The 27,716-nt window shown below is 37.2% G+C and overlaps 1 protein-coding gene across 6 annotated transcripts in view; it reads left to right on the top strand.

Annotated features, from left to right (window-relative positions):
- Window positions 1-27,716, top strand: part of ARHGEF3 (Rho guanine nucleotide exchange factor 3) — a 144,599-nt gene that overhangs the window by 27,670 nt on the left and 89,213 nt on the right. For 3 of the 6 annotated variants that reach the window (XR_010391259.1, XM_064518930.1, XM_064518929.1), the window contains one exon: window positions 16,536-16,602. The exons of the other annotated variants lie outside the window; for them this stretch is intronic. Coding sequence is in view for 2 of the 3 variants with exons in the window: in XM_064518930.1 (XP_064375000.1) it covers window positions 16,536-16,602 (67 nt within the window). In the remaining variant the exon portion in view is untranslated. The remainder of the gene's footprint in view (window positions 1-16,535; window positions 16,603-27,716) is intronic. 6 annotated transcript variants of the gene reach the window in all.

The following is a 27,716-nucleotide window of genomic DNA, read 5'->3' as shown; positions in this document are numbered from 1 at the left end:
CTGTCCCTGCTTCCCTGAAGGACACTATGTCTATAAATGTTCATTCTGTTCTGTGCTTCTAAGGAAAAACAGTATAGATTGGACCAGGTCAGGTTTTTCTCCTGCCATGCTTCTCCCTCAAGCGGTTCAGTGACTGGTCCTGCTAAAGAAACATCTAATTGTCACAGAAGGGCAGGAAGGGAGATTGTTTCTGCAGAGCGAGCGGGCCTCATTGTGCCCTAGTGGAAAGAGACAAAAGTTTCTACAGTTCACATAGCAAAAAGTGCCTTCTCTGATGCCTTGGCATGTTTTTATTACATATCCCTTTGCAGCACTAGCAGAGGTGATGATTGGCACTTTGCCAGATGCTCGGCTCTTGACACCAGTATTCATGGTTTGGGTCTGTTAAATCCCTGTCTCAAAGACTGAGTTTGACTTTGGGAACATCTAGTTATTTCCGACATCAGAGAGATGACAGATGCTGTTGTGGTGATTGTGTAGCCAATATTTCCCTTGTCCTCCCTGGCGATTAAAATGCCGTTCCTGGAGTAGGGCTGCTACTGTACTGCAAAGCTTTCTTGCTCATGTGAGAGGAAGATCTGAAATTGCTCTATGACAGCACCCAAGGCACTCCCTGGTGCTCTTCTAATGACGTTCTGAGTATGGGATGTCCACTGCATACTGCTTTTACTTTGCAAGATTGGAAAGTGTCCTGGGATTCAACCTTACAAAGGCTCCTGGGACCTCATGGAGAGTATTCCCTGTGATACCCACAGCCTTTGTCTCTTTCCCTGATAACAATAATTTTGGTCTTACATGGGGCCCTTAATAAGTTTTCCTGTATCAGCAGTGTCTCCTGCTAGAGATCATAATATTTCCTTACAAAGCACTGCAAACCTGTGTAAGAGAATTAGTTGTTTCATCCCATAGGTTACACAAGAACAGGATAATGACAAAGGCACATGTAGAAAACAGGCAGCTGATTCTGGCAATGGTTTCCTCCAAATGAGACAATAGTATTTCCTGTTTCAAGACATGCAGGTGATCTAAGATGCTCTCGGACTGTTAGCACCCTACAGAAAGGTATTAGATTCTTTTGGAGGTAATGTGAGAAAAATGATAAAGTCTATAGTACTTCCTCAGTCCTGATTCTACCCAAATCTACCCAAACCAACTGACAAAAGACTCTAGAACTGGCAAAAACTTGTTTTGGACTCTAATCTTTTTGGTGCTCATGTTCAAAGGAAGTGGACATATGTTACCAAGCTCCACCAAAGATCTGGAGTGTTATTCTCTTTGCCCATTTTAACTCAAGCTGTTTAAATCAGTGATCCAAATAATGTTTTTGCCCAGCGAGCAGTCTGTGGCATTCTCTTTTGCCAAAGTACTGTTAGTCCCAGGAACTGTTTCATCCCTCATCAGGTCACAGTTGATTTAGGATTTTTGCATCAGCACGATGAATGGATGAGGATAGTAATCTGGTGAAACAACACGCTTGTCTTACAGCTGTATTTCCCCTGGTGAAACTGCTAACCCTTTTTCTCAGCCTAATCTATCAACTTAGTAATTGACTGGGCAAGCAAACTTTTGTGATATAGAGAGAAAATATGGGATCAGTACGGACACCTGTGGCCTTGCTTCATTACAAACTTTCTGAAATGGAAATTTTAACAAAGCACGTGGATTTCCTTGATTGCCTATCGTAGCCTGTGTAGGAAGGCAAGCTTAGTTATTTAACATACCTTTATTTGGAAGTCAAATATCTAGAAATTCAGGTTCTTTACATGGTGACTCATACACTTTGAGATTGCTGTAACAATGGAAAGTTCTTTGTGTCAAGCTGTTGTAAAGGTGTCGTAAAAACTGCTTTTTATTCTGTATTATTGTCTACTAGACCTTCTAATCTCCTGTGCAAAGATTAACTCTCATGGTATCAGAGCATGCTTCCAATGCCTGTCTTCTATGGTTATTTAATGTCTTAGTATTATTTTAGCAATGGAATCTCAAATACATTATCCCTTCAGTAGAAAATTTTTGTTCGCTGAGGCTTTTGCTAATGGGAGAAGTCACTGGTTGCAAGCTTACTACTGTTTTTTTCATACCTTCTACTAGACAAAGATGAAATTGTTTTAATTGGAAGGTCTCCTTCTTAAGACAATTTGAAAATATTGTAGTTTTTCTTTCCTGTGTTTTATTCTCGTGCTGTAGTCAAGTTTAGAATCGGTGTCTTAAACCTTTTTATGTATTCAGTTATTTTCAAGCAGTCTTCCATATCATGTGTCTTCCATGAATATCAGATACAGTGTTAATATAACATTTCTGCATGTTTTAGAATTATTATTTTTTTACTTGGGAGGAATTTCAACTCCTTCTCCAAGGTTTTCTGCACTTCAGAAAAATCGTAGTTTTTTTTTTTTTTTTCCCAACAGCAAGGTCGTTCATACGTTATGACAATTTAAAGAAGAAAGAATAGACTTTTTCTTTTTCCTTCCCATAGACTTGGAGAAGAAAGCTATGACAGATGTGGAATAAAAACCTTTGTCTTCTGTCCCGGTAGGACATAATGGGGGAGGGGGAGCTGGAAGGTATGGGACTATTTACTTTGCTTTTCAAAGTATCTAGAAAAGTTAGATTTGCAGGAAGGGGCGTGTGTGTGTGGTTCAAAGACAGCCTAGTTTCCTCAGGAAGTGTTATATGACTGTGCTGTCTGTCTCTTACTCGTAACTTTTCAACCCATTTTTCAGTTAAGTTTTTAAAAAAGCAGAAATACGAGAGACAATATAGCTACACAACTATCTTAAAATTCGTGTTTATGGGTGGAGGTGAGAGACTGCACTTAGTCCAGCCGTTGTGCGGAAGGCTGCCAGAACACAGCCCTTTCAGGCTGCATTTGACAGGAGCCAAGCAGCCAGCGAGCGCACGCGCTGCTCTGAACCTGCCCGCAGCCTTCTCATGGCAGAGCGTCACAGAGGCGATGAGAGAGAGGGTGGGGGTGTGCGGAGGGGTGGGAGGAAACACAGGGCCTGCTTCCACAGGAAACCAGTCTTCATCGGTTCTGCCCCTTGCCGAATCTTCTTGGGTGTGTGTGGCTAAAAAAAGGCAGCGTCTGCTTGGAGCAGGCTGCTGCCTCTGCTGTCATCGTACGTGCTCAGGGCTGCTTCTCTCTGTTCTTCACGTTCTGACTGAGATCATGAGGTCCTATGCTATGCATAAGATGAGGCCACTGTTTCACGTAATTCCAGTACCACCTGGCTCTCTTAAGAATGAGAAAGCAGCTTCTTAAGATTAATGTTTACCCTTAACACAGAGCCCATACTGGAGTGTCAGACTTGCAAGGTTGAGCTCCACACCTAGCATTACATCACTTCTCCTGAGAGACTGACTCATCAAGTTGATACATAGCTGTTCTCTCTCAGTCCAGGGTTGTCAAGTTTAGATTTGTCTCTCTTGCTATTAGACAAACAATGCTGTCACTGAATCTCGCAGCAGGTACAGTCTTGAAGGATATCTTATGCAATATGGGTAAGGTGGGAGCACAAATAGCAAGGTTAGAAAGGATTTTTACTAAGATGAGGAGTCTGGTCTTGTGGCTAATGCAAAGAAACCTGGAAAATCAGGAGATATGGCTACTAATGTTGGATTTTTCTGCAGATTTTTTTGTGTGCGGTTTTGAGCAAAGGTCAAACACTTCATCTGTACATCACTTTCCTGAAAGGAAATGTGGAGGTGATTGTGGTACATTTGTTCATGTCGTAGGGTTCTAATTACTCTGGTAAATAATGATGAAAAGATGCTGATAAAGAAAACAAGTAGTTGCCATTAAGCTACAGTATTTCAGTTAGTGTTTTCAGCCCTTAACATGTGAGCCAAATATCAGTGTAACTAATTATTTGTCATATAATTCACCTTTTTGGAGTTTTTTTGTTCTGTTCCTTTTTCTTTAGCTTCAGTGAGGGCTATGCTTGACACCCTGTCCTAAAATATGGTCTGATATTGGTACACTATTAAATATTTAGTGCATTTAGTGCAAACTCCTGCTCTATTTGGAAGTGGGGAGAACACTGGGGGAAGAGAACTCCTTTCATATCAGTTTATGATGCATTCATTCAAAGTGAACATTCAAAGTGAAAAGTGCTATACAGAAGGCAAGGTGGCATTTGATTAATCAAGAGAGATAGCATAAGCAGTAGGAAAAAAAATCCAACAGCTTGGCTACAGTAGCATACTTCACAACAAATTAAATCTCAATACTCAGAATATTCAAAATAAGTAGGAATGTTTACATTACGTTCCTATCACTCTGATGGCTACTGACAGTAGCTCTGGTATCAATGACCATGAAGGAAGCTGTAAACTATGTTTCCATCATCCCTGATCAAATTAACATCTCCGATTTCTTCTCCTGGGCTTCATGACTCTTACTTTGGTTCTCTCCAACTGCCAAAGTAAGTTGGAGTACTGTCTTCCTGGTCTGGTGCTTTCTGTGTTCAGGCTGGAAAAGATTGTTCTCTTGTTTTTTGTAATTAGCAAATTTTCTAGTTTTTATAATGAAATACTACAGCATATACATACTTCCTAAATCTAATTTAATATATCTCTTTGAAACCCGAATAGATCAGCTACCAGCCAGGAGTAAGAGAGAAAAGATAGGCATGTATTAATTTAAAGTCATGGCATAAGGAGAGTTTCAGAGGAAAGATGATCACTATAAATGCAGTGAAATAACAAAAACCTGACAAAACTACAGAATGAAACACTGGTAATTGCTAACATTCAGCAGTGTAGCAGAAAACAATAACTGGCAAGTCTGAAGCAAATTGTTTCCACATGTCAGAGAGAATCTTCTCTATGTATTATGAAGATGTTACGAATAATGGACTATTTTAATAGAGAAAAAAGTTGATACTGAACTTACTTATGTGCTGAAAATATGTTAATATGTGCAAGGATAAATAGCCTAAAAATATTTATTTGAAATGAAGTAATAATCTCTGGCAAACTTAGGTTAAAGATTTTTCTCATGAGTTACTGAAACGAACTGTATTATAGATATTATACATTATTGCTGCAGTTACTGGGCCAAACTATATTATTTCTTAGTTTCATAAATAACTGTGAAAAGCTTTAAAGTTTTGTAACAACTGTGTTTATTTCCCTGGGCCTTCAGAGATTCTTTTCAGTAGCTGATGTATGTTCTGGGTTACTCTGTTAGCTCCTTCCCCTGCAATGTGCTTGGGTAGGAAAGTTTTTGGTTTTTTGGAAGAACAAGAAACAGCAGTGTGTACAGCTTATCAATATTGATAATTATATGGTAAAGTAATTTTGTTTGGGCTCTTTGTTTCTTCCTACAGCAAAAATAATATAAGTGGTAATCTTAAAAGGCACAGCCAACACTTGTTGGCAGTAATTTTTCCTTGAAGGTGTGTACAAGTGATACTTACAATGTTTTCCTGCGTGCAGCCTTCATGCATGCTTGCTTTTTGACCCTTAAGCACTTTCACTGTGTCTATTTTAGGAAACATCATAGAACAGGCAATTTGGAGTCATAGGCCTAAATTTTTATTTGACTTTGCCTTCTGTCTATCACAACATACACTAATACATTAGAAACAGATAGAAGAATGTGGTTTGCCTTACAGGGTGCACAGTTAATTCTTAAACTTGCTGCCCTGACATACTATTTCAGGCCAAGATTGCAGAAGCAAAACAAATATGTACTTGCATCAATTATGAGATTTGTTATCAATTACCTTAAGATAAAATGAGAAGATTATTGTTAAAAAGAGAATTATTTTTCCAGGTCATAGACAACCTCTACTTGAAAGAGATGCAGATTTCCTCCATTTGCAAATCAACCCATCACTGGTCTACTTTGCAGCAAAATCCCTTTTCCTGTATGATCCCCTCGTCTCATTTAACATGTTGATTTCTGTTTTTTCAGGAATTTTATTAAATTGGAGGGGGGGAAAAAAAATGAGTGAGTGTATATGTGTGTGTATATGTATATATATTTCTGAAAATCCTGGACCCAAACTTCCAAAGCTGTAAATGCATTTTTTATTAGTTTTGTTTTATTTTGTCCCAGGTCAAAGTATATACTTTCAGAGCCATCACTGGTATTAAGTATATACTTTCAGAGCCATCACTGGTATTAATGTTATTTAGTAATTACAGGATTCTGTAGTCTTAAGAAAATTATTTTAGCTAAATTTTCTTTCTTCATAAAGTGCTGTTGAGATGAAAGTGCTGTGGTGTAGTTAGTGGATTTATATTGAAAAGGCTAGAAAATGTAACTCGTTGCTGCTGGTAGAAGCAGAGGTAACTGAACGTTTTCTGTCCTGAATTGATACTTTGAACGGAGCTTTCATGGAGTGATGGTTTCAACAGGTCTTACTTCATTGCGTTGGGAGATTTCTATAGTAATTACTATGGCAACACTGATGTAAAAAATGTTCCCCCTGGAACCCAGCTGTGGATAATAATGAACAACTGGAAACATTTTGCTTTTGCATCTCAAGTTAAATATCCTTTCAAAAATCATGGAAGTAATGAAGTGGTTTTTTTTTTTCTTTTTTTTTTTTCTTTTTTTTAACTTAATAGGATGTCTTTCTACTAGCTAATAATCCACATATTCTTACTGAAGAGGTATTTGGTTTCAGAGTGCATGCATGATTTAAATATAACATTGAGATATCCTTCCTCAGACCAGTGAATAGTGTCAGAAATACTGGACATAAAATTTGGCAGTGGCTTTAAATGTTTAAAATTGGAAAGGAACTTCTAATACCAATTACATAGTACAAATTCTTCAGGTCAGAAATTATATTTTACATTGATTGACAGTGTTATTTATTATGTAAGTGGGCTTATGTAATCCATCCTGATCCAGCTGTATTGACAGTTTTCTGATATCACTGTGTGGTGTAGATCCAGATCACAGAAGTCACGTAGTGATCAGTATTTGTTGACTTTAGAAGCTGTTTATAAATTGGCCTGAAAAGTATTGCTGATTTTTGCAGAAATAAATTAACGATTTGTTGGTGTTTCTGCTAAACGGAATACTCTGATGGCAGAGGATGCAGTATTTATTGAAATTTTTTGTTCTGAGAAGTACCTCTCCGTATACATATGAACTGACTTTTGTGCATGTGGTTGCTTTGTTTTGATTTATTTCACTTCCATTCGGAACAAATGGGAAATCAGTCTGGTGTTTTTGATACGAATAAGCTTTTTAATTTGAAAGCATGTTAGGGCTTGACTTGGTAGCTCCTACATAGACAAAAGTCTTCTAAAGCAAAGGGCAGTTATCACCGCAAGACAAAGTCCTAATGAGTTATAACAGCAATAGAAATTGAAGTAATCAATATTAAAAAACTGCTAATTTGTTTTGAAGACCTAAAAAACTCTATTGAAGCTAAATAAGGAAATTACAAAGATCATTTTGCTAAAATTCTAAGCCCAGAGGACTGATAGTTGCTCTTCTAGATATATATGCAGCTTAATAGGCCTTACCATGACAGATGGAAATGAAGATGAAGTGGAAATGAACTCACTGTTCGTTTCATTTGGCTTCCTGCAACGTGCATTCGGTTACTAATGCAAGTGAAAGTCTTACAAGTTAAAAAGACTTAGTAAATCTAGAAGCTGCATGGTTTGATTTCGATGAATGGTGTGTGTGTGTGTGTGTGTGTGTGTGTGTGTGTGTGTGTGTGTGTGTGTGTATAGCATATTGCTTTAAACTTTGATTCAGGGCCTCTGATAGTTCTTTTTGGAGCACTTAATATAACTGAGTTCAAACAAATTGAATATACTGGTAGCTTAGTAAAGAAAACTGGTGGTATTAAAATTGGTAAAGAAAACTATAAGCAGATTTACTAAAAATACTTGCTTGTCTAAAGATGTTTCAGCTGTGAGTATCTGAAATACTTTGTTAAGCGTAGCTATGTTTATTTTCACCTGTTGATAATCTGATGAACTCCTCTGCCAGGTTTCATATTCCCCTCAAATAAAAAAAAGGATGTTTATTGGGTGTTGATCTTTAAAACAGCACCAAAAAAAAACCCAACTCACAGTAGTTTAAAATTCTAAATAAAAAGCTCTGTAAAACTGAGAAAGGATTGTTTGAAAATTCTGAAGCTTTTCCGTAAGACTTGATTTAAAGAAAAAAAAAAACCCTCAAAAAACTGAAATCTTTTCCCATGAAAGAATATTATCAGCAAGTTGACGAATTCCTGCCTTTTTTCGCTGCTTGATACTGTGGCCTTTGTTTAGTTGACAGTGCTTTAAATGTGGGAATAGTTCTGTTGTTTGTGTATTAATTATGTCATAGTGAAATATTTGCTTGTATCCTGAGCAGAGTCCCAGACTGCTGCAGAATTGAACCTTTAGTGCATTTTACATCACAGTTATTGGCCTATATATGGCAAAGCAGCTAAATGGATTTGACATGGCAACCTGCAATCCTTTAGTCGTGAGGACAGAATTAGCATAGATGTGGAATCATATGGTACATTTGACTTTTTATGGCATAGCTACTGCCCATGGAAGTTAAGCGACTGGCATGGTTGCATACGCTCTGGAAAGTTAGTTTATTAGCTGCCATGGTGACAGACCTGTTACGATCTCAAGATAAGGCAGTTTGTTTGCAAAGAAATTACAGGAGTGGTTCTTGTCACTCAGTCTAAAGCATGCTCCTTCATTTGAAACACACTCCTTCGTACAAGAATAATCTTTCTCAATGAAAAAGTATTTTAGAAGTTGCAATCCACTTTAATTGATTGCATTTTATAGAAGCAGTTTCCTTGCTTGACTGGCTGGCTTAATGCCGTATCTCTGAGAGCTAGGTGTGAAAAATACCATATAGCATCCTTTTAAAAGGAGTGCAGGAGTTTTTTTGCTTTTCAACCTACAGAATGCTCTGAGTTGATCATAGACTTAATGACAGCAATCTTATTTGGTGTTTTTTACTATGACCATATGTTTTGGTCTCTTCATGTTGAAATACAAGCCACCGCGCAGAAAACAATAAAGGTCTGAATGGGGAAATGAATTAGTTATTTTAAAATCTTCTGTTATATTGATTTGCCCCAAATGTTGTTTTAAATAATGTTGCTGTCTTTGTTCAGTCCTTCTGACCTTTTTAATAGCATCTGTGAAAGAACCACTGCTTCGTGGGAATTCATGTTTACCTCTAAAATGAGGGCCAGATGATAATGAATCCAAACAAGAGAGTTTTCAGAAAAGACTTGTTTTCATTATCGGGAGTGTGGTGTGATGGCATCTGAATGATTGTTTCAAGAGTGTTACTGGCTTCTCTGTAGGTTAACAGTGAAAATATTGTTAGGTTGTATTTCACAGGCTGGAAGAAATCCCTTGTCTACTATTTTTTTGGTGAATATTTTTGTTTCCCTCTAAGTGGTAATGTCCAGTCTTGCTAAATTAAGTGGATTTCCCAGCATTAAGCTCTTGATAAGAGGTTGCTTCTGTTTCAAAAACAAAATGGAATAAACTTCTTGTGTTTCCTTGAACATGAATATTGTTGTGACTTTTTGTCTGGAGGCTTCATTTCTCTGGCGCTCTCACGATGAGGGCCGTTTAAGCATTGCCATCAGATCTTTTTTCCCATGGACCAGAGGATCTTATCTGTACAGGTGACTGTGGGGTGGAGATGAGCAAACACTTCTTTTTGATGAGCTGTTGCTCTTCGTAAAGAATTCAACATGTATCCGTGATATGGCAATGGGATAATGTAACAGCTAACCAAATTAACGAACATGTTATTGCCAGCTCTTCTTAATATTTTTGAAATACTATAGGAATAATTTTAAGCTGCTCATTCAAAGCCAGCCAGCTAATAATCTTACTAATGTCATCTTCTGCAATATTTGTGAAATAATCGTATCTTGTTACAGAAAAATAATGTAGGAGTCTTTTTTAGTCTTCCTTGACGTAAACGCAGCTATGCCTGTCAAACTGCAGAAGTGCCTGTGACTTGCTATCGGCTGGTAGCCAGGGCTTTCCAGTTCAGTTGTGAATACGGTCCATAGAGGTCAAGGAGATACTCTTTCAGTGGTTTATATCAAGTACAATTGATTTCATTGTCCTGCAGTAGTTAAAAATGAAGAACTAAATTATATTTAAAGTTTTAAATGAAGCCTGTATTTCTTCAGAAGCTGAAAAGTAGTATCAGAAGTAAACTCTGATTTTTAGGTCAAAAGGTAGAACTTGGCTTAATCTTCAAATTTTTTCCACTTCATAAAACGGACTTAATTTTACGTGAAATTAATCAAATGCAGAAATGGAAGATATTAGGTAGCTTCCTTGTTTTTAGTTGTGATGGGATATTTTACAGTGTGTGCATTGATTCATTGGATAAACAAATGTGAAGAAAGCATGGGAAAAGAGTAGGTGTGGGACACCTCACTGGTGAATATACCTGCTTCAGTGATGCGGGCTTTCATTTGCATACATCCAGATTCACAAGGGCTGTTTTTCATGCTGCATGTGTTTATGACACTCAGTTTATGGCAGTAGAACTATGAAAATTTGTGTTTATGTTAAGGAAGTCAGTGCAGCTACTAGAAAATCCTTCATCTGTTTTTTTTTTTGGGGGGGGGAGGGGATTTTCTTTTTTTTTTCATTTTCTTTTTTTTTTCTTTCTTTCTTTTTTTTTTTTTCCCCTCCTCTCAAGGTAGCAAGTGTCCAATCTTGCTGATCTTTTTTGGGTGTCTGTGAGTTGACTTTTTGGGGTCTTGAACTCATGTCTGTGGAATTGGACCTTGATAAATCAAACATAAATGTTTGAAACTTTATGCAATCTCCTTTTGGCACATTTGACATTTATTTGACATTTAAAGTACAATTTCAAATGGAGTAATCAGTATTGTTGTTAATTAGGTCAAAGACATGTTTTCCCCTGATTTTAAAATCAATACCAAATGTACTTTTATTGTTTTCTGTAATTTAAAACATCTGATAGCATCAGCATTTCAAACCTGTGTGGCTTAAAAATACTCTTGCATATCTTGGGCTTCACGAGGTTAAACCTCTCTGAAAAGCTTATTAATTTAATATCACAAATATATCCCAGTAACTTTAAAAAAAAAAAAAAAAAAAAAAGGTGCTTTTATGAACATACTGAACACTTCTGATAAGTTGCCAGCAGTTGACATTCCAGGAAATACTTCTGAACACTCGGTACTATTTATTATTTAACAGTGTCTTATTAAAATGTTCACAGCTGTAGAAACAATCTAATTTTTTGCTGTTTGAAAAGGATTTTTACGTCTCAGAGCAGCTTGTTTCTGTTTGAGCTTCCCTTCTATCATCTGCATGAGTATTCATACAGATTACTTTGTGAACTGCACTTTCATCTTCAAACAGGTGCAGCAGCTGCATATTTTAAACAGGTAACAAAAAGCATGCACAGCTTGGATGGATGTTCATACCGAGAAAAAACTGTTGTCTGATTCTATGTGCAGAAAGACTGCAGGATCAGATAAAGATGTCAAAACTACGTGAGCTTAACATAAACTACTATAAATCCTTCATTTATCTCATCATCATGCTTTAAGACAGGTAATGCACTTTTTTCTTTTTTTTCCTAAGTGTAACAGAAACATTAACCATCCAGTGGATGTTGTAGTCTCTGGATTGTTTTATATTGTTTTATTTATCAATTGTAATTATGTCAGTAACCTACAGCACAGTAAAAGTTGCACAAAAAATCACTGAGTTGTTCTGGGAGGAGCATTTGCCTGGTCAAAAAACCTGTGTCTAAATAAAGATTTTGAAAAAAGAAATCTTTGTCCAATAAATGTGTTCCTATGCATATTCATAGTGTGTATGCATGGAAAAACTTAAATAGAAACACCTGCACATATTAAGGACAGAAATATTGTTTTATGAGTTTTAATTCTTTTACAATAGTCAACTTTTGACTTTTACACTTTTTGACTTTTATGGTAGTCAGCATAATTTTGGGGAAGGCAGCTGGGTTCTATCCTGAGTTTTACGCAGCAAGAGCAGTTATGGGTCTTAGTCTTTTCTGAAACTCTGCAGTCTAGCTCATCTGCCCTGTAAATGTTATTGCTAGTGGTGATAGGTGAGAAGAAAAGAATTCAAGTTTGCTTTTCAGTTCATAGGCAGAAATGGGACATGCTATATATATACTTATTAAATTCAATAAGTATAAAATACTGGGAGGGATTTTTTTTTTTTTTCAAAACCATTTTAAGAAGCATCTGTGTTTTGTTTTGGGACAAGTATTTGTGGTGATGCTTGTTTGTTATGAATTACTGTGTCTTATGAATGCAAGCAGCAGATGGGACAATGTAACCATACTGTAAGCCAAATAAAATCTACATCAGTCTGGACTGAGGTGCATCTTTTTAAGTTAAAGTTTCACAGTAAAAACCAACTGACATTTATGCTTTCTCCACTTTAATACTTTATCAGAGTTTATGGCAACATCTTGTCTTTATTGTATATGAACTTCTGTAGCATATATTTAGCTGCGGGAAAGAAAACAACATTTTTCTATCTGCAGTAGTTTTTAGATTCATGTTTTATCTCATTCTTTCTCCTTCCTTCTTTCCTTCTTCATCCTCCCCAAATAGTTTTCTTCTGTAAAGCTCTACTTCTGTTGGCCAGATACATACAGCCTGGTGTTGGAAAAAGCATATGGGGCTGACTTACAATAATTATCCTAATAAAGTATTCATAAAATAATATATGGCAACTAAAAGTATTATAACTCTTATTCCTGCTAACTTAAGACTTTAAGGGACTCTTCTGGAACACTGAATCCAGGACCTTACAGTCTCAAGCTGCTTGTTCACTGGATGTCTGATGCACTCGCCATTTACTCTCCAGCCTTTTGCACGTCAGAGGCCATAAAATAGTTTCAGAAGCACCTTGGTTAAAGCTCAAGAGCCACAGCTCAGAAGGACATTACCAATGTTAAAATTCTGGCAATAATAAATGTTTTGTTCAATAAAATCCCCAATGATCTTTATGGAAGAGCAGGATTGCTGGGAAACCAGCAGGCAAGCAAGTCAGTGTAGTTCAGTCATTCCCTGGTAAGTATTTCAAGGATTCTAACGCTGCTTAAGTGTGAAGAGGTCATTTCTGAGTTTTTTTTCAAGGCTGGAAGGCTAAAGATTGAATAGAAGATGAACAGTTAAAACATCTTGTAAAGAGGAAGAGGTTGACTATCTTCACGTTTCCAAGTGAAACTATTTGTGAGAAAGACCAAGTATTCTGAATTATAGCCTTGAGAGTACTGTTATAAGGAATTGGAGGGAGGAGCTCCTCTCTTTCCTTCACACATTATATATTTCATTTCTTCTCAGCCATGATCTGTTCCATCATCGTCTGTTCCGTTTATTTCAAGAGCATCAGTTACATTGTATATAGTTATAATAACCATCCTTGTCTTGTTCTTCACATCTGAAAAAGCCTGACTTGTAGTATCTCTCTAACAGTAATTTATTTCATACTTTTTCTAAGTCTCCCTCAAAATCAAATGTATTAACACTGTTTGTGCCTACTAATTTATCTCTTCTTGCCTTCTTTCCTGAGTAACCATGTTTTAATGTTTTTAACATGTTTTTAAACATATTTTAATGTTGTCTATGCTACATACTTATGTCAGTGATCATTTTTATTATTCGTTCAGTAAATTATTTTTATTTCTGAACTAAGTGGGTGTAAAACTCTCTAAATGATATAGTGTCTTGCTATAAACTTGCTCTGAATGTATTTTGCCTGGATGTGAGATGGTTTCTACTTATGGGAACAGAATTTTCTAGATTAGTCTTTAGTAAGATAAGAGGACGAAGCTTTGGTAGTTTTAAGGTCATGATAAATTTATACAATGATTAGATGAAATGGTTGTTTGTAATACGATGTTAGACTCGATGTATTCACTGTGTTCACAGATTAGACTTTGAATACCCATGGTTATTTTCTGGCCCATTTTAAAGATAGCAACCATTTCTGAAACTCGGATGCCATCCTGCATTTTGAGAGCCTTTTTTCTATCCCCCTTAGTTAGGGGTTAAAGCTCCTCCCATACAGAAGACTAACTTTGTTACTTCCCACTTCACTGAAAGTGATTTCTATTGTACCATATATGGGCATCTCATTTTTTAAAGATTCTTAAATGAATTTTAAAAGAGAATAGAAAATGTGGCAGTAAATGCTAGATCAGATGTATAAAAGTTTTTTGAAGAAATTATTTGGAGTAGCCTATAGGGTGGTAAATGAGTATATTATACTTGAGAATAATGACCCCAGCCTGATTTCTGCTGACTAGAGGACAGCTGCACAAATTGGGTGAAAAAACAAAAGAATTGTGTTTCACCCTTTATGTGCCAAGCTGGTAAGTCTTGGAAGGGCATACACTTATTTTGATGTGTTTCGTTAGCTTGTTATTTAAGAACTCTCTTTGGTAAAACTGGTTTCTTTCTTTGAGCTGTTGAGGGCTGTTTAATGACACTATGATGGAAAGAAAGCAAGGAGCTGGGATACCATTGCAAATAATGGAGAGGTCCATTCTCACCAAGATGAAGTAAGGTTCTTGGCTGGTAAGATGAGGGAGGAGGTTGGCCACTGTGAAACCTGGTGAAATGTGTATTTACTGTCAAGTCTGCTCTCTAATTTACTGACTGTCACAAGGTAGTATGGGATGCTTTTGGTGAACTTGATAGTTACAGGTTGATGATAACAATTGCTAGTCATCAGACTTCTTTTAATGGATGGCATTAGGTTAAGAGTAGATGAATGATGAAACTGATTTATTACTTATTGTGGAGTTTCCAGTTCTTGTTACAGGATGATTGTGGAAGAAATAAATTTTTTTTTCCTCACAAAGTTTAAATTTTCCTTTGAAATCATGACATACTTGCTCATATTGAAGTATCTTTTGTTTTGCCTCTATTCAGCTTGCTTAATACAGAACTAGTGTAGTTTGCTTCTTAACAAGTGAGGAAAAGAAAATTTATGAAAGAACAATATTGAAATATAGAAGAAAAAATAGATTTATAAGTTTAAATGTGAGATTTTTGAAAAGTGCCTCAGTGACTAAGGAGCATAACTCTCAGAAGCACACAATGTTTTTTCAAAGTCTGAATGTGAGATTATTTGTGCATGCCACTGAATAAAATGGATATGAAACATTGTTGACAAATTGTAATTTGTGTTACTGTTAATCACATATTCTTTTTACATATTGTAGTTAGGGTTTCACTGAAGATCTTTTGTTTAGAAATTTAATTTCTTAATAATTGGAAAGCTGTAGCAGCAGGACTTCATAGTGGACGGTTTATTAATGCCAAAATCTGTGAGATGCACAGCCTTGTGCGTTTTAATGACTCTTTATCAATGTGCTTGAAATTCTGATGTTCTTTCTGGTTGGCTGGCTGGTGGGGCACAGAACTGAGAAGATTAATGCTGAAGTTTGAGTTGTAACAAAAAATAACTCAACTATCATTATTATAGATTATTATTTGCATTATGGTAGTATCTAAAAATATCTGCTTAGATCAGGGCTCTGCGTTTTAATACAGATAATAAGAAAATGTTCATACACCGAGTATATTACACCAAAGAAGAGCAGGCAGACAAGAGACAGGAATAACTATTGCTGTCTTACCTTTACAGAAAAGAAATTAGGATGCAGCGTGTTGAGGTTTCTCAGGAGCTGTGAGGGATGGGAGCTACTCCCAGATCCTTGCTTTACCTGCAAAGAAAAATCTGTCTTGTGCTGCTGCTTAATTTTTTTGTATTTTTGTTATTATTTGTCATCGTTTCTGTGATCTGTGCAGTCATTTGGTTGCAATAACTGTGCTGAGTACTTAGCAAAGAGTTTGGTGGCAGGACCTGGTTTGCTCAGGCTTTGGTCTGACTTCATGTGTAAAATTGCAACAATGTTTGCCTACCTTAGCAAACTGGTGTAAGATTTTACTGATGAAAAGCACTGGTTAAGAGTGAAGTGGAGAATGTTAAGGTTATTTTTCAGAAGTAACTGTGCAGGGATAATTACAGAGTAGGAGAGAGGCTTTAGAATGAGTAAAAGCGGGGAAGGCAACTTCTCTGTAGTTTTTAGCATGGCGCAAAGGTATGACTGCCTTACATTGATGCTTAGCGTAGCTCCACTGCTGGGATTAAAGTCTCTTTAGTTTCCCCATCTGGTACAGCTGGCACATCGCACCATCTTGTATTGCATGACGTGATTGCAGCTTCATAGGCCTGCACGGTTCAGGTCAGGGTTGTCTCTGCTTGTTGAAAAGCAGTAGAAGCAAAGAGAGGTTATTGCCAGGTGTCAATACAGTGGGTCTCTGAAGACTTGTAAGGCTGCCATGTTCTTTGGCTCTCAATATAAATTAAAACTATTTATTAAACTGAAGAGAGAAACCTGTCAGGAGTATGGCCAAGGAAATCTCAGGTTGAAGTCTGTTTGTCTTTTCTCCCTCTATCTTCCTCCATTATTGGTATAGAAAATATTACAGCTAAAAATGTAAAAAGTAAGCACTTTTCCTTGTCTCATCTTGCAGGCCAAAACAACAGCAACAGAACAATTTTTCCTTGTTTCCTTCTACTAAGGGCTGGAATTTCAGAGGGGTAAGTTTTGGTGTTGTTTTGTTTGTATTCTCTGTAATGTTCCTTTCTGCTTCTAGCTGTTGTGACAAGTAAGTACTAAAAACATGGCACGACAATTACAGAATGAAAGTTTAAAGTTTGTGGCCTCCTCAAAGGCTTTCTGAAAAGAAAATCACACAGTTTCTGATCAGCTGGCTTATTATGAAGAATGGGGGAACCAATTTAGCATAAGTGGGTTAACATACAGTGTGACTAAAAAAAAATCAAATTGGGGTGTTTTCACATCTGAAAATAAGTTAGAAAAACTGAAATGATATGCACAGTGCTTTTTTCCTATAATATGGATATCTGTAAAAAGTCATTTATATTGAAAACTTGTATATGTGAGTTTTGTGGAAGCAGAACTGGAGATTGATAAACATTCCATGGATTTGTTACAAGGCAGGAGGAACTAGATTCCATTTCTGTTTTATTGGTTGGCTGAGCAAGTCAGTCTGGAAGCGTGTCTATTCCTGCAATAACCAAGTGAAAAGAAACATGAAAAACGTGAAGCAAATAAAACAAAACCTTAATACTCGCGAACGCTACCAGAAACATTAATTCATGTCTGCCTCAGGTTTCAGAAGAGGTGTACTTCTTGTGCAGTTTGCTTCCTTCAGGGAGAGGTTGTCATTTATTTATTTTCATCTTAATGTCATGGTGGTGATGCTCAAATGACATGAGTGTGTTTGTATGTGTGTAAGCACTGTAGCTTGACATATAGTCTAGGAGTGGTGGTTGTCACTGCATGTTGTATCTAAGTAGTAGTGTTATTGTAACCTTTAGGTCAAAGGAAGGGCTTGTTTGCCTTGCCGACTTCATAGGTAAATGTAATTAATTGTTTATTATAACAAATAAGTGTGGACTGAGTTGTATTGAACCTGAAGAATTTAGTCTGTGTTCAGCAGAGCGTTTAAGGAGACATTACTTAAATGCTTTGCTGAAAGGATAGATGGCATTGACAGGTTTACTGATCTGTGTTGGTCATAATATGGTAAACTTCATTAAAATAAAAAAAAAACCCAAACCCACAGTATCTGATACTGACTTTTGCACTCTATTTGATATTTTAAATAGAGCACCCACCCCTGTTTATTGTGAGCTTTTTATTTTCACAATCTATTTATTGTATTGCACCACAAAGGTACAGGGGTGAAGTTGCAAATGTTGTAGAGGAAACAGTTCCCTCACAAAAGCATTATCAAGAATGCAGGAAAAAAGGCAGGGGATGGGGGTGGAGGCGCAAGAAAGACTAATCTGTAGATTAGCTCTAGATTTCAGAGCCAGTTTAAAAGTATAATTGACTTTAGTATTTCTCAGAATTTTGCAGCGTGCTGAGAAAGTAATCAGTGGAAGAATATAGATGAATTGCAGTTGGAGAAACAGCAATCCCAAGTTCAGAGAGCAATAGTGAAGGGGAAATGCAGTGGCATAGAATCGGGGATCCAAGATATATGGGAGAGATGGCATAGGTCAGTTCATGTAAAACAGAGAAGTGGGGAGTATAAGACTTAGGAGTGAAAAGGAGAAGTCAGGAACACAAAAGGAGATGGCAGTAGGGTTTGTTTGTAGCACGATTAGAGCAAACTTGTAGTGAGAAAGGGATCTTTGAACTGCTTCCTTCATGTGTAGAAATGAAGATATGTTGGAATTACATAGCACTTAATTTTTAAGCAAACTTTTAAGACACTTAACACAGCTAGTCCAGTTTTGTAGTTGTAGTATTTCATAAAATGCATAGCAATCTGCAGTTGCATTACCAGAAATTAACTGTTTAGAGTAAACTACTACTACATCAAGGAAGAACCTATATCAGTTGTTCATTGGAACTGTTTAGATGTTAAAATATAGAGACAGTTGAGCACTGGACAAGAGAGCCAAGTTTCTGTTAGCATTTGCAATGTGTCAGTGTCAACCTTATTTTGATGGATGGAAAAAGTGTGTTATGAAAATCCCAGTCACCAGAATTCAGATCACAAAGATTTTGATATAGATGATGAACACTAAAAGGTAACTGGTGTTTTCTTTCAAGTGGGAGTAAAACCGTATTGGGTAAAAGAGCGAAGTTAATGTCGATGGTGGAACTGTGAGTGAATTGGGTACTGCCACCCTTGAGTATAACAGACAAAACTCTTGAGCTGGTTTGTTCATAGCTAGTGACTTACGAACATCACAAAACTACAATTGTGTTTATATACCAGTTCTCACTTTGCAGTCAGTTCACTGCTTTTAAAATGTCTGTATCTCATGCTGATAAAGTGGGCTTGTTAAAGCATCAGTTAACATACACCAACGTAAACCTCACAGTAAGATAAGGAAGGCCCGGATGCCAAACATTTACCAAGGAAACTCCTCTGCACTTCTGCCTGTCTCTTTTTACTTAAAGAAATGTATTTGATCAGAAGAAGCTTTTTTTCCATTCTGAGCAGTTCTTCTGAGCCTCATGGTTAGAGACCATATTTCACTTTCTCAGTGGGGATTTCCATGTATCTAACGGTCATACAGTATTAGTAAAGGTGTACTGTGCATGTTTGTGGGTGAGCATCTCTGTGTGTAGGTACCATTTGACAAACAGAAAGGCCCGATGGTCAAGGTAATATCACTTACTCGGTTCTACCAGTGCTGTCATTTTTAGATAACAGTAGCAATTACTTGCAGAATTTTGGGCAAAATTCCAGGAATCAGTGGAAAGGAGGGTGCTGATTTTGATTCAACAGAAAAAAACAAATCCTGGCAAAATCCTGTTTAGATGAAATTTAGGCTTAACATGGCAGGCAGTGCCAACTCTCCACTGTATGTGGCTCCTGTATTTACATATCAGACATCAGCAAGCATGCAACAGTCCCACTGTTGACATGATGACATTTCACATGGCTGTGGAGAAACTCAGAAAATCAAAATCAGAATGGTTGCCTGGTTCATGAGGAAGATGTAGGCACGATGGAAGAGAACATGGATTTCATCTCTGCTTATCGCTGATATATTTCTCCATTCTTTTCCACAAAGAGCTGACATCATTTCCTGCATATTTTAAACATTTGGGGCCATGAAAAAGCTATAGTGGTTCCTCTTCTTTTTCTTCCCCTATGCACTCAACCGGGTTGAAGAACTTAAGTGCTGAAAATAAATAAATGAACAGTGAAGTCTAAACCAACATTTTCTAGTTGAAATATTTTAGTGGCATATGTTTGGTGTGTGGTTACCTGAAGATTGAAGATAATTTACTGCAACTGGGCTTCTATTTCCTCCTTTTTCATTTCCTTTTTAGTTTTGCAAAAGTATTTAAATAACCAAGCAGCAGATGTGGTCACCTGTGAGGAAGGCTGGTCTAATTTATCGGAAGCCTGACACATAAATGTGCTAAACCTGCTGAAGGTAAATTCTGGATTCGTAAGTGGTTTCTGTGCTAGCTTTGCTTCGAGTGTGTGTGTCGGGTTGTTTACTCAGAACAGCATTTACAAAAGTATACGTTTGTTTTATGTAGCTCAGCATACTTCAGTTATTCCCTTCAGGGTACGTGAATCTAAACCAGATAAAAGTTGCTAAGAGAGGGAAGTTTTTCTTTGCTCTTAGCTTGCTGGTTAATTGTATAAAAGGACATTATCAGAAAAAAAGCAGCTGTCTGCCTCTCCTGGGTTGTTTGAGCCGTAGTCTTACCAACAACAGAGAGTCATTAGAAGTGGTATCAGACAGGTCTTTATTCATACTTGTTGAAGCAAAATTATACTCTAATGATTTTAGATCAAATGTGCTTAAATACCATTATCTCATAGGGGAGTATGACCAATACAGGCCCAGTATTATGATTTTAAAACACAACTTATTAAATACATTTAAATGCACACATAGTTTTCTGTTATTTCAATGTACCTGTATTTTGTGTGCACAATTTCAATAGTCTCTTCCGTGGGGGGGGGAGGGTATTTTACATAATTAACATTATAGCTCTAAGTGAAATAATAGCACTATTGCTACAAACATTCAGGAGGGAGTTTTTTCATGTGCAATAGCTGGTCCCCCCGCGTGGGGGAGTCCTGTTGGCATCCCTGTGGTTGCAGGCCTGTTCTGTTGCTGTTGCTTGCTCCTTCATTTCCCTTTATGGACAGTCCCTTTTGATTTCTTCCTGACCTCTTCCAGCTGGTTAAAGAGATGGTAGGTGGATGTGCTTGAACCCTGATCTCTCTTGTTACCCTTTCTCTTTGAAAGAGAGTGCAAATTCCATACTCTTTTCTTCTCCTTTCTAACAGCTGATGTATTCCTGCGCTCTGCTTGCTCCTTTTAGATCTGCTCTTTCTTCCAGTGGATTACAAACTCCTCTGTTTCATAGCTGAGTTGCCCGAGCACTTCCTCCTCTTATCCTCTGTGTTTAAGCTTTCTTTTATCTTGTCTTGGTGGAAGTGCTGTAATGCCTCTGTCTAGCGTTGAGCTTTCTTGGGCCAAAAAGTCTCTGAAACGTGGTGTTAGCAATTCTCTAAGTTGTTCTGCATTAATGTATTGGGAGAAGGCGCTAAACAATACGTACCAGGTTTGGTAGGAGCTGAGTTTCTCTGTAGCTGTGCAGGAGTGGGGGAAACTTTACTGCAGACTGTTGATAGAAGCCATGCAGGGGGCTATAGAAGTGTTAAAATTGTCTTGCATGACATACAATTTATAGTTTGGAAGACTAGAGCTCCTTAATTTCAGCAAGTAGACAGCCTGGACACTGATCTTTGTTTGTAAAAGAGCCGATTTTGATGTCTCCCTGCTTCGTCTATGGGAGGAGTTTTAAATGTTTTAGCTTATTATTGGTTTTGTTTTTGAACAAACCATTAGAACTGTTGTTGATTAGTCACAAGACTAATTTCTCTTGGAACAGCAAGGTTTATGTTGGCAAGCAAATGAAGATGCTATCAGGAATTCATTGTGTGGCATTTGCGTAATTGGATAGCAGTCAATTCCATGTGCGGTTCCAAAACACACATCAGAATTGTTGTATTCTTAATGTATACACTAAATTTAAAAAGCAATTCAGTGTGACCAGTTAGACAGTGTTGAAGACAATGTTGAAGAATTTAAGAATACGTTGTTCCAGACTGATGCACTGATTCAGCATGGTTTAATTACCATGATAATCCAGCTTCATCTACAATGTGTGATGGGCATAGTTATGTCATGTCAGAGCACCTTACTTGAAATATAACCAAAACATCATTTGCAAATATGCCAGTGCTTAGGTCTGTGATAAATCCTTTATCCTTGTATAGGATCAATGTGTAGTGTAAGTTACAAGACTTGCCTCGTGCAGCAGTACGGAGGAATCCTGGACACGTGCTGGAGAGACCTCTTCTGTGAGCTAATTTTGCAGGAGTAATTAACCCTTGCTTTGCACCACTGACACATACTGTACTTAGGTGCAGATCCTTTGCCTATGTAAAGTGCATCTGGAAGAAGAGACTCTTTATCATGAGTATACTCTTTGCAAGTGATTTTTATAAAACCTTGTAGTGTACACTTGAGTGAGGTGAACGATGCAGCTTGGCCTTTAAACTTTGCTGGCTTTCTAGTAGTTTGGCAGTCCAGCAGAAGATCTGTGCGCACTTTGAGTTGTTATTATTTATGCTATCTAGAGAATTCTGTAAAGGTTAGGATTTTGCAATGTTTTCATTAATTCATCAGTTGTTTTATTAAACTTTTCCAATTTTTATGTCTAAAAGCATCTATGAGTAAAGTATTGAAGCATTAAACATTTCCAGTAACCTAGCTTACAGGGCCATTTTCAGGTTAATTACATGCTAGTTATATAAAAGATATTTTAGATTGTATGTTCCTTGAGGCAAGAATTTGAGGGAGTGCTTATGAGGTACTTTGGCTAATGCATTTTTGAAATGAAGAGAATCTCATGGGTTTCTACAATACAATAATGATGTAAAAATCTTGCAGGTATAAGGGGTAGGCATCCTGTTTGTTAAATCTCAGTTGTTCAATTACTTTTTATTTTATTTTTGATAATGAAAATGGTATATCTCCCTTTAGGAAGGATTTTTTAATTTCGTGTTATCTATTCACAGAACAGGTATTTTCTTGAAACATACTGTATGGAGGTATTCTGTTAACATTGTAGGGCTTTATTTTATGGATGCTTGTAAGTGCTTTGTAACAAGTTTATTTTTATTCTGGGTGCGGCTTGTTATTTATAGTAGAAATATTCTGTGTATGCTATAAACCTGTCATGCCAGCTATTTTGCACATACAAACAATACTGAGCTCTAGAAGCAACATGTGATAAAGCAGATAGATCCAATTGTCATTCTCTAAAGCCATGTTTGATGTACTGTTATATAGCAGATTTCCTGTCTTTAATCATAGATTGGGTGTTACCTTGTCCTCCTGCTGTCATTACTGCTATTTTCTTTGTTTAACAGCAGATGAACTTGACCCCCTTCAATTTAACTCAAACCAAGCTCTGCCTATTTCTTGGTATTTCGTCCCGCCCGCCCCTTGGCCCCAGTGGCTGTTCTTTGAGATCGGGTGATGTGAATTAATGGCTGTTTCAGAAACTTGCTTAGTAATGGTTAATAATGTGACCCTATTGTACCACTGACCTTGATGCCTCTTGATCTGAGAAACCAGCTTTTTCGAAACAATTTTGAACAGCTAGTGGACAAGAAGGGTGGCACCCATGGACTTTAAAATGTTTTTGTTTGTTTTTCCTACAGAACTTGGTGTTATTGGAACCTGTTACAGAGAGGTGTTACTAACATCTTCCTTTCCCTTTTTACCAAATCACTGTGAATCATTGGTATCCAATTTCCCAGCCCTCATTGTAAATACTGTTATTGGTCAGTTAAAATTTATTACAAAAGTATCCAATTTGGCAGTGCTTGCACAGTACTGTGTAAAAACTATGCAATGTTTTAAATCAAAAGCAAAGAGAACATCTTTATTCAGCATGCGTTGCATGTCTTGAAAGCTACAAATGCATCATTTACAAAAACAGTTGAGAAATCTTTCAGTGCTGTAATGGAGGTAATATGCAAATATCCGGTGCTCCATCTGTAGTTCCACAGGTCTTGTTTTAGGTTGTCAAGTTGTATCAGTGACAGAAAGCTAAACTAAATCTTTTAAGGACCAGGACAGAAGGAAAGCCTGAAGGATAACTTTAGAAAGAGCTTAGAAACAGTCCTCAGGAACTGATAGAAAAGGAAAAGGAAATTTGAGTTCCCTCTGAAGTTTTCAGTTGCAAGAAGCATTTTGAGTGAGTTTGCTGGCTCCCTCTATGAGGACTGCTGTTCATCCCAACCTTAAAAGTGCTTCCACAGCCAGGTTCACTCTCAGGCATTTAAAACTAAACAAGGTGGTTCTTGAAAGCTAATGCTATTTTCTGTGGCTAGAAGGCACACGGCAATTAAAAAATATGATCATCTTTTCAAATCTGACACAAATGTAGAACAAGAGCAATGTGGTGATGTTGTTTTATTTATAGCAGCCTGGAAACAAATTTCATTACTGCAGTAGCAACCGGAAAACAAGGACTTCATTTTGCTAGACACTGTGTAAACATAATAAACTATTATTTCTGTAAAGAACTTCCAATCTAAACTCTTATAAGAATATACTGTAACATTTGTTAAATATTCACAAATTAAATTCTTAAAGAAAATTCTGATGTGTTGAAGCTATTAAGTTCCAGTCATTATGACAGGCTTCATAATTCCTGGGATCTGCTACATATTTTGAAATAGGATATTAAATCTAATTCGAGATATAGTAAGCATTGCATATAATAGGATCCTGATGTGGTTTGAGATAACATTCTGAAACTTTGCAAAATGCACTTTTAAAAACATTGATTACATTGTTTCTTTCTTATTCAAAAATTGTACATTAATAGTGCTGAATAGATTGTGATTAATTATAATGCTTTTCATATAGTTAAATTTGCCCTCCTTAGAACACTAATAATGCACAATGAGAACTATTTCAACCTGTCAGTGTGCCAGCAGGCTCCCCACTGAATCTGGAAAGCTTATTTGTTTTCCAGGCATTGTTTCAGGTTGTCATTGGTTCAGCACCTTAAATACCCTCAGAAGCACAGGTTTCAAAAATCACGCTGGCCTCTTGGACACTTCCAATGCAAAGCAGATCCGTAGCCTTGTGGACAGGTCAGAAAGTGACCAAAGCAACCGTGTACCACCCTGGAAGGCTATTGCTGCTTGAGAGCTTTCACAGAGCTTTTTGCAGAGGGTGATCTGTTGGGCAGTGTCTGTTGGTGCAGCACTGTGTGACTATAGCTCTTGGGTGCTCTGGTCATATAATAATAAAAATAATTCTTGCAATAACTCCAGTATCTCTAGATGTTCTTGACTGTCTTTCACACTAGAAGCAGCATCTTCTCAAGACTTCTCCAAATGCTTATCTTTTGGAGTATGTGTGGCAAATGACAAACTTGGGATAGTTTATACTAAGGAAGATGGGACAGACTCTCTTGCAGAGAACATGCTACCAGTGAGCATTTCTCCCATCTCTTAGATGAGCCAGACTGAGCCTCTGGATCTCTGCTTGATTGTAGCTAGAGAATTAGGAAATAGGATGATGCAGCCAGACTAATTCCAACACATGCTAGTTTGGTAGAGGCCCGTGTTCAAACACGCAGAACTTGTCAGGAATATCAGTTCAAATGATGAAATACAGTCAAATGCAATCCAAGAAGTCTTGCTGCTATGTGCACTAAAGTTTCTTGTAGTGTGAACAAAAGTGGGACTCAGATCAATATGTCATCTCTTGAGGATCACTGCCATGCAAGTTCTCACATATTCCCCTGGTAATTACATTCTTATGACTTTTTATTGGCTTGTCATACTGTTTTGTTGATCGTAAGTGCCTCTGTTACTTGCACAGAAGCTTTGCTCAGGGTTGAGGTCCCTTGTAGTTTTACTCTTAAAGTGAGTTGCTTTCTTCATATCATTGAAATCTCTTGAAATAGATCAAAGCTTCAGAGTTTTAGGGAAAAAATATTGAAGTAGGCTGATATCTTTCTTTTGTCTGAGTGACAACATTTTTTAATAACATTTCAGATTTTAATTTAATATCCAATAGTAAATGTATATCAAATTCCAAACTTCTGGAAGCTTTCACCTGTTACTGATAGGTAAAATGAAGAATGAGGGTTTGAAGTCAACCTGTTACAGCTCAGTTGCAGCAAAGGGAGGGAGGTGCAGTTTTATGAATTGCCTGGAGGTTCCATGTGAACCCGCTTACACCAACATACTTCGGCTCCTGGAAGGGAGAAAGGGAGCATTTCATGTCTTGCTCCCACAGTACTTCAGATGTTTATGTTCCCTTTAGTCACACACTCCAAAGTCCCAGCTGCAGCAGCAGGATACTGCCCTGAAAGAATAATAATGAAAAAAATTTTAATTTCCTTGCTCTTGAGAGCTATAGAGAAGAAAGCAACTGTGAAAGGGCTTAAGTATTTTTGCTTGCACTTTGCTAGCATTTTGACAAGATCAGGCCGGCAGAAAGTACTTTGAAATTGGTTGTATTAGTACCAGAATAAAGATTGATCATGTACTTGTTATTTATTACAAACATTTGACAGACTTTAACTTTACATCATCCCTGTGCTTTGGATATTTTTACAAGTGAGAGAACCAAGGCAGAAGAGTTTCTTGTCCATGTGTGCCGGAGTTTTTTTTTGAATTTGAATCATTAATACTGAGGGTTCATTCTCTCTTCCTGTAGACCAAAGTTATAGTAATACTTAACTCCTTTTATTGACAGTTCTGCGGATGTTTCTGGCTGTTTGATTTTGTATTAGTGGTGCTATCCGTTTTGTTTAATTTTATATCTTGTTACTGCATTACACTCATCAGCAATGTTGTAGCCACACAGATGCTGAATGAATTGCTTGTATGTATGTGCATGTATCTCAGGTTTGTCATTTATGACTTCTTGATCTCAATCTTTTGAGGCAGCTGCTGTCTGAAATTTAGACACTGTTCCTTAGATCTCCTTCCTTGTTACCTGTATGGGCATTTACGATATACATGAGCTCAAGCTGCGCTTTCTTTGAAGTGAATGCTATTGATGTTGCTGTCAGCAAGGTGCGTAGAACTTTGGAGATGACTGATATAAAGCTTCAAGAAAAAAACAAATATGACTTTTTATTTACTCGGATGCTAGACAGCAATAGTTGCCATGCTATTAATCTGTGTTGATTGAGACAGGTAAAGGTGGCAGACAGGTTTAAATATCTGTTACACTGATGAGAAAAAGTCTGGTTGACCAATTGCATGTCTGACAGTATTGTGTCCCATCTGCCACCTGACTTCCTAAATTCTGGTGGATGCTGAGGCAAAAGATGACAGGTGACCTGAGGAATAGTGCAAGTCTGGCATTGGGCTGTCAATCGTTTATTTTCTTGTTGTGTCAAGCACCACATAATTTACTATTTCTTTCCAAAACCATGTCTGCAATTCTCAGTGGGTTGGACTAAGTATAAACTTGTTCTTCAGAAAGAAGTGGTAGTGAAATGCTTCACCTGGGTTCCTGTGGCTGCAAGAAAGGAGCTGCTGCTTTTCTAGGGACATTCTTTATCACTGTGTACCCCAGACAGTTTGTAAAGTTGCATTGAGCCAGATACCTTGGAGGCCGTTTTCCACGGACTACAGCCTCCCTATGCATTTGTACATGTACACATGCCTTGCGTTCATGTGTACAGCTAGTGAATATATACACGCAGTGTCCATGCCTCTTGAACTCTGAATGATGTATTTTGGAATTAGCATACCCCTGAGAACTAACAATACAAAATCTAATGCTACATAATCTATCCAGGTTGTTCAACTATCAAAGTGTATCATTAGTTCTCCTTTTAACTCACACTGCTGGTTCTTTATGAAGTAAGTTATAAAATATGCTTGGTGATTAGAGAATACTTTTTATCAGTATGAAATCAGTATATAAGGAAGCATACCAAGTTTAAGTGTTTACATGTTGTAGTCTCCAGGAAACGGAATAAGGAAATCTGAATGTTACCAGGAAATCTGATTTAAAAATGCCTGCCTGCCTACCTACTTCATCTTCGTTGCAACCTAAGACTCTCAAAACTTATAATG

The sequence above is a fragment of the Dromaius novaehollandiae genome, chromosome 12, assembly GCF_036370855.1.
Source record: "Dromaius novaehollandiae isolate bDroNov1 chromosome 12, bDroNov1.hap1, whole genome shotgun sequence".
Classification (NCBI taxonomy): domain Eukaryota; kingdom Metazoa; phylum Chordata; class Aves; order Casuariiformes; family Dromaiidae; genus Dromaius; species Dromaius novaehollandiae.
The sequence above is the reverse complement of the archived record's forward strand: the minus strand, read 5'-3'. Positions and strand labels throughout refer to the sequence as shown.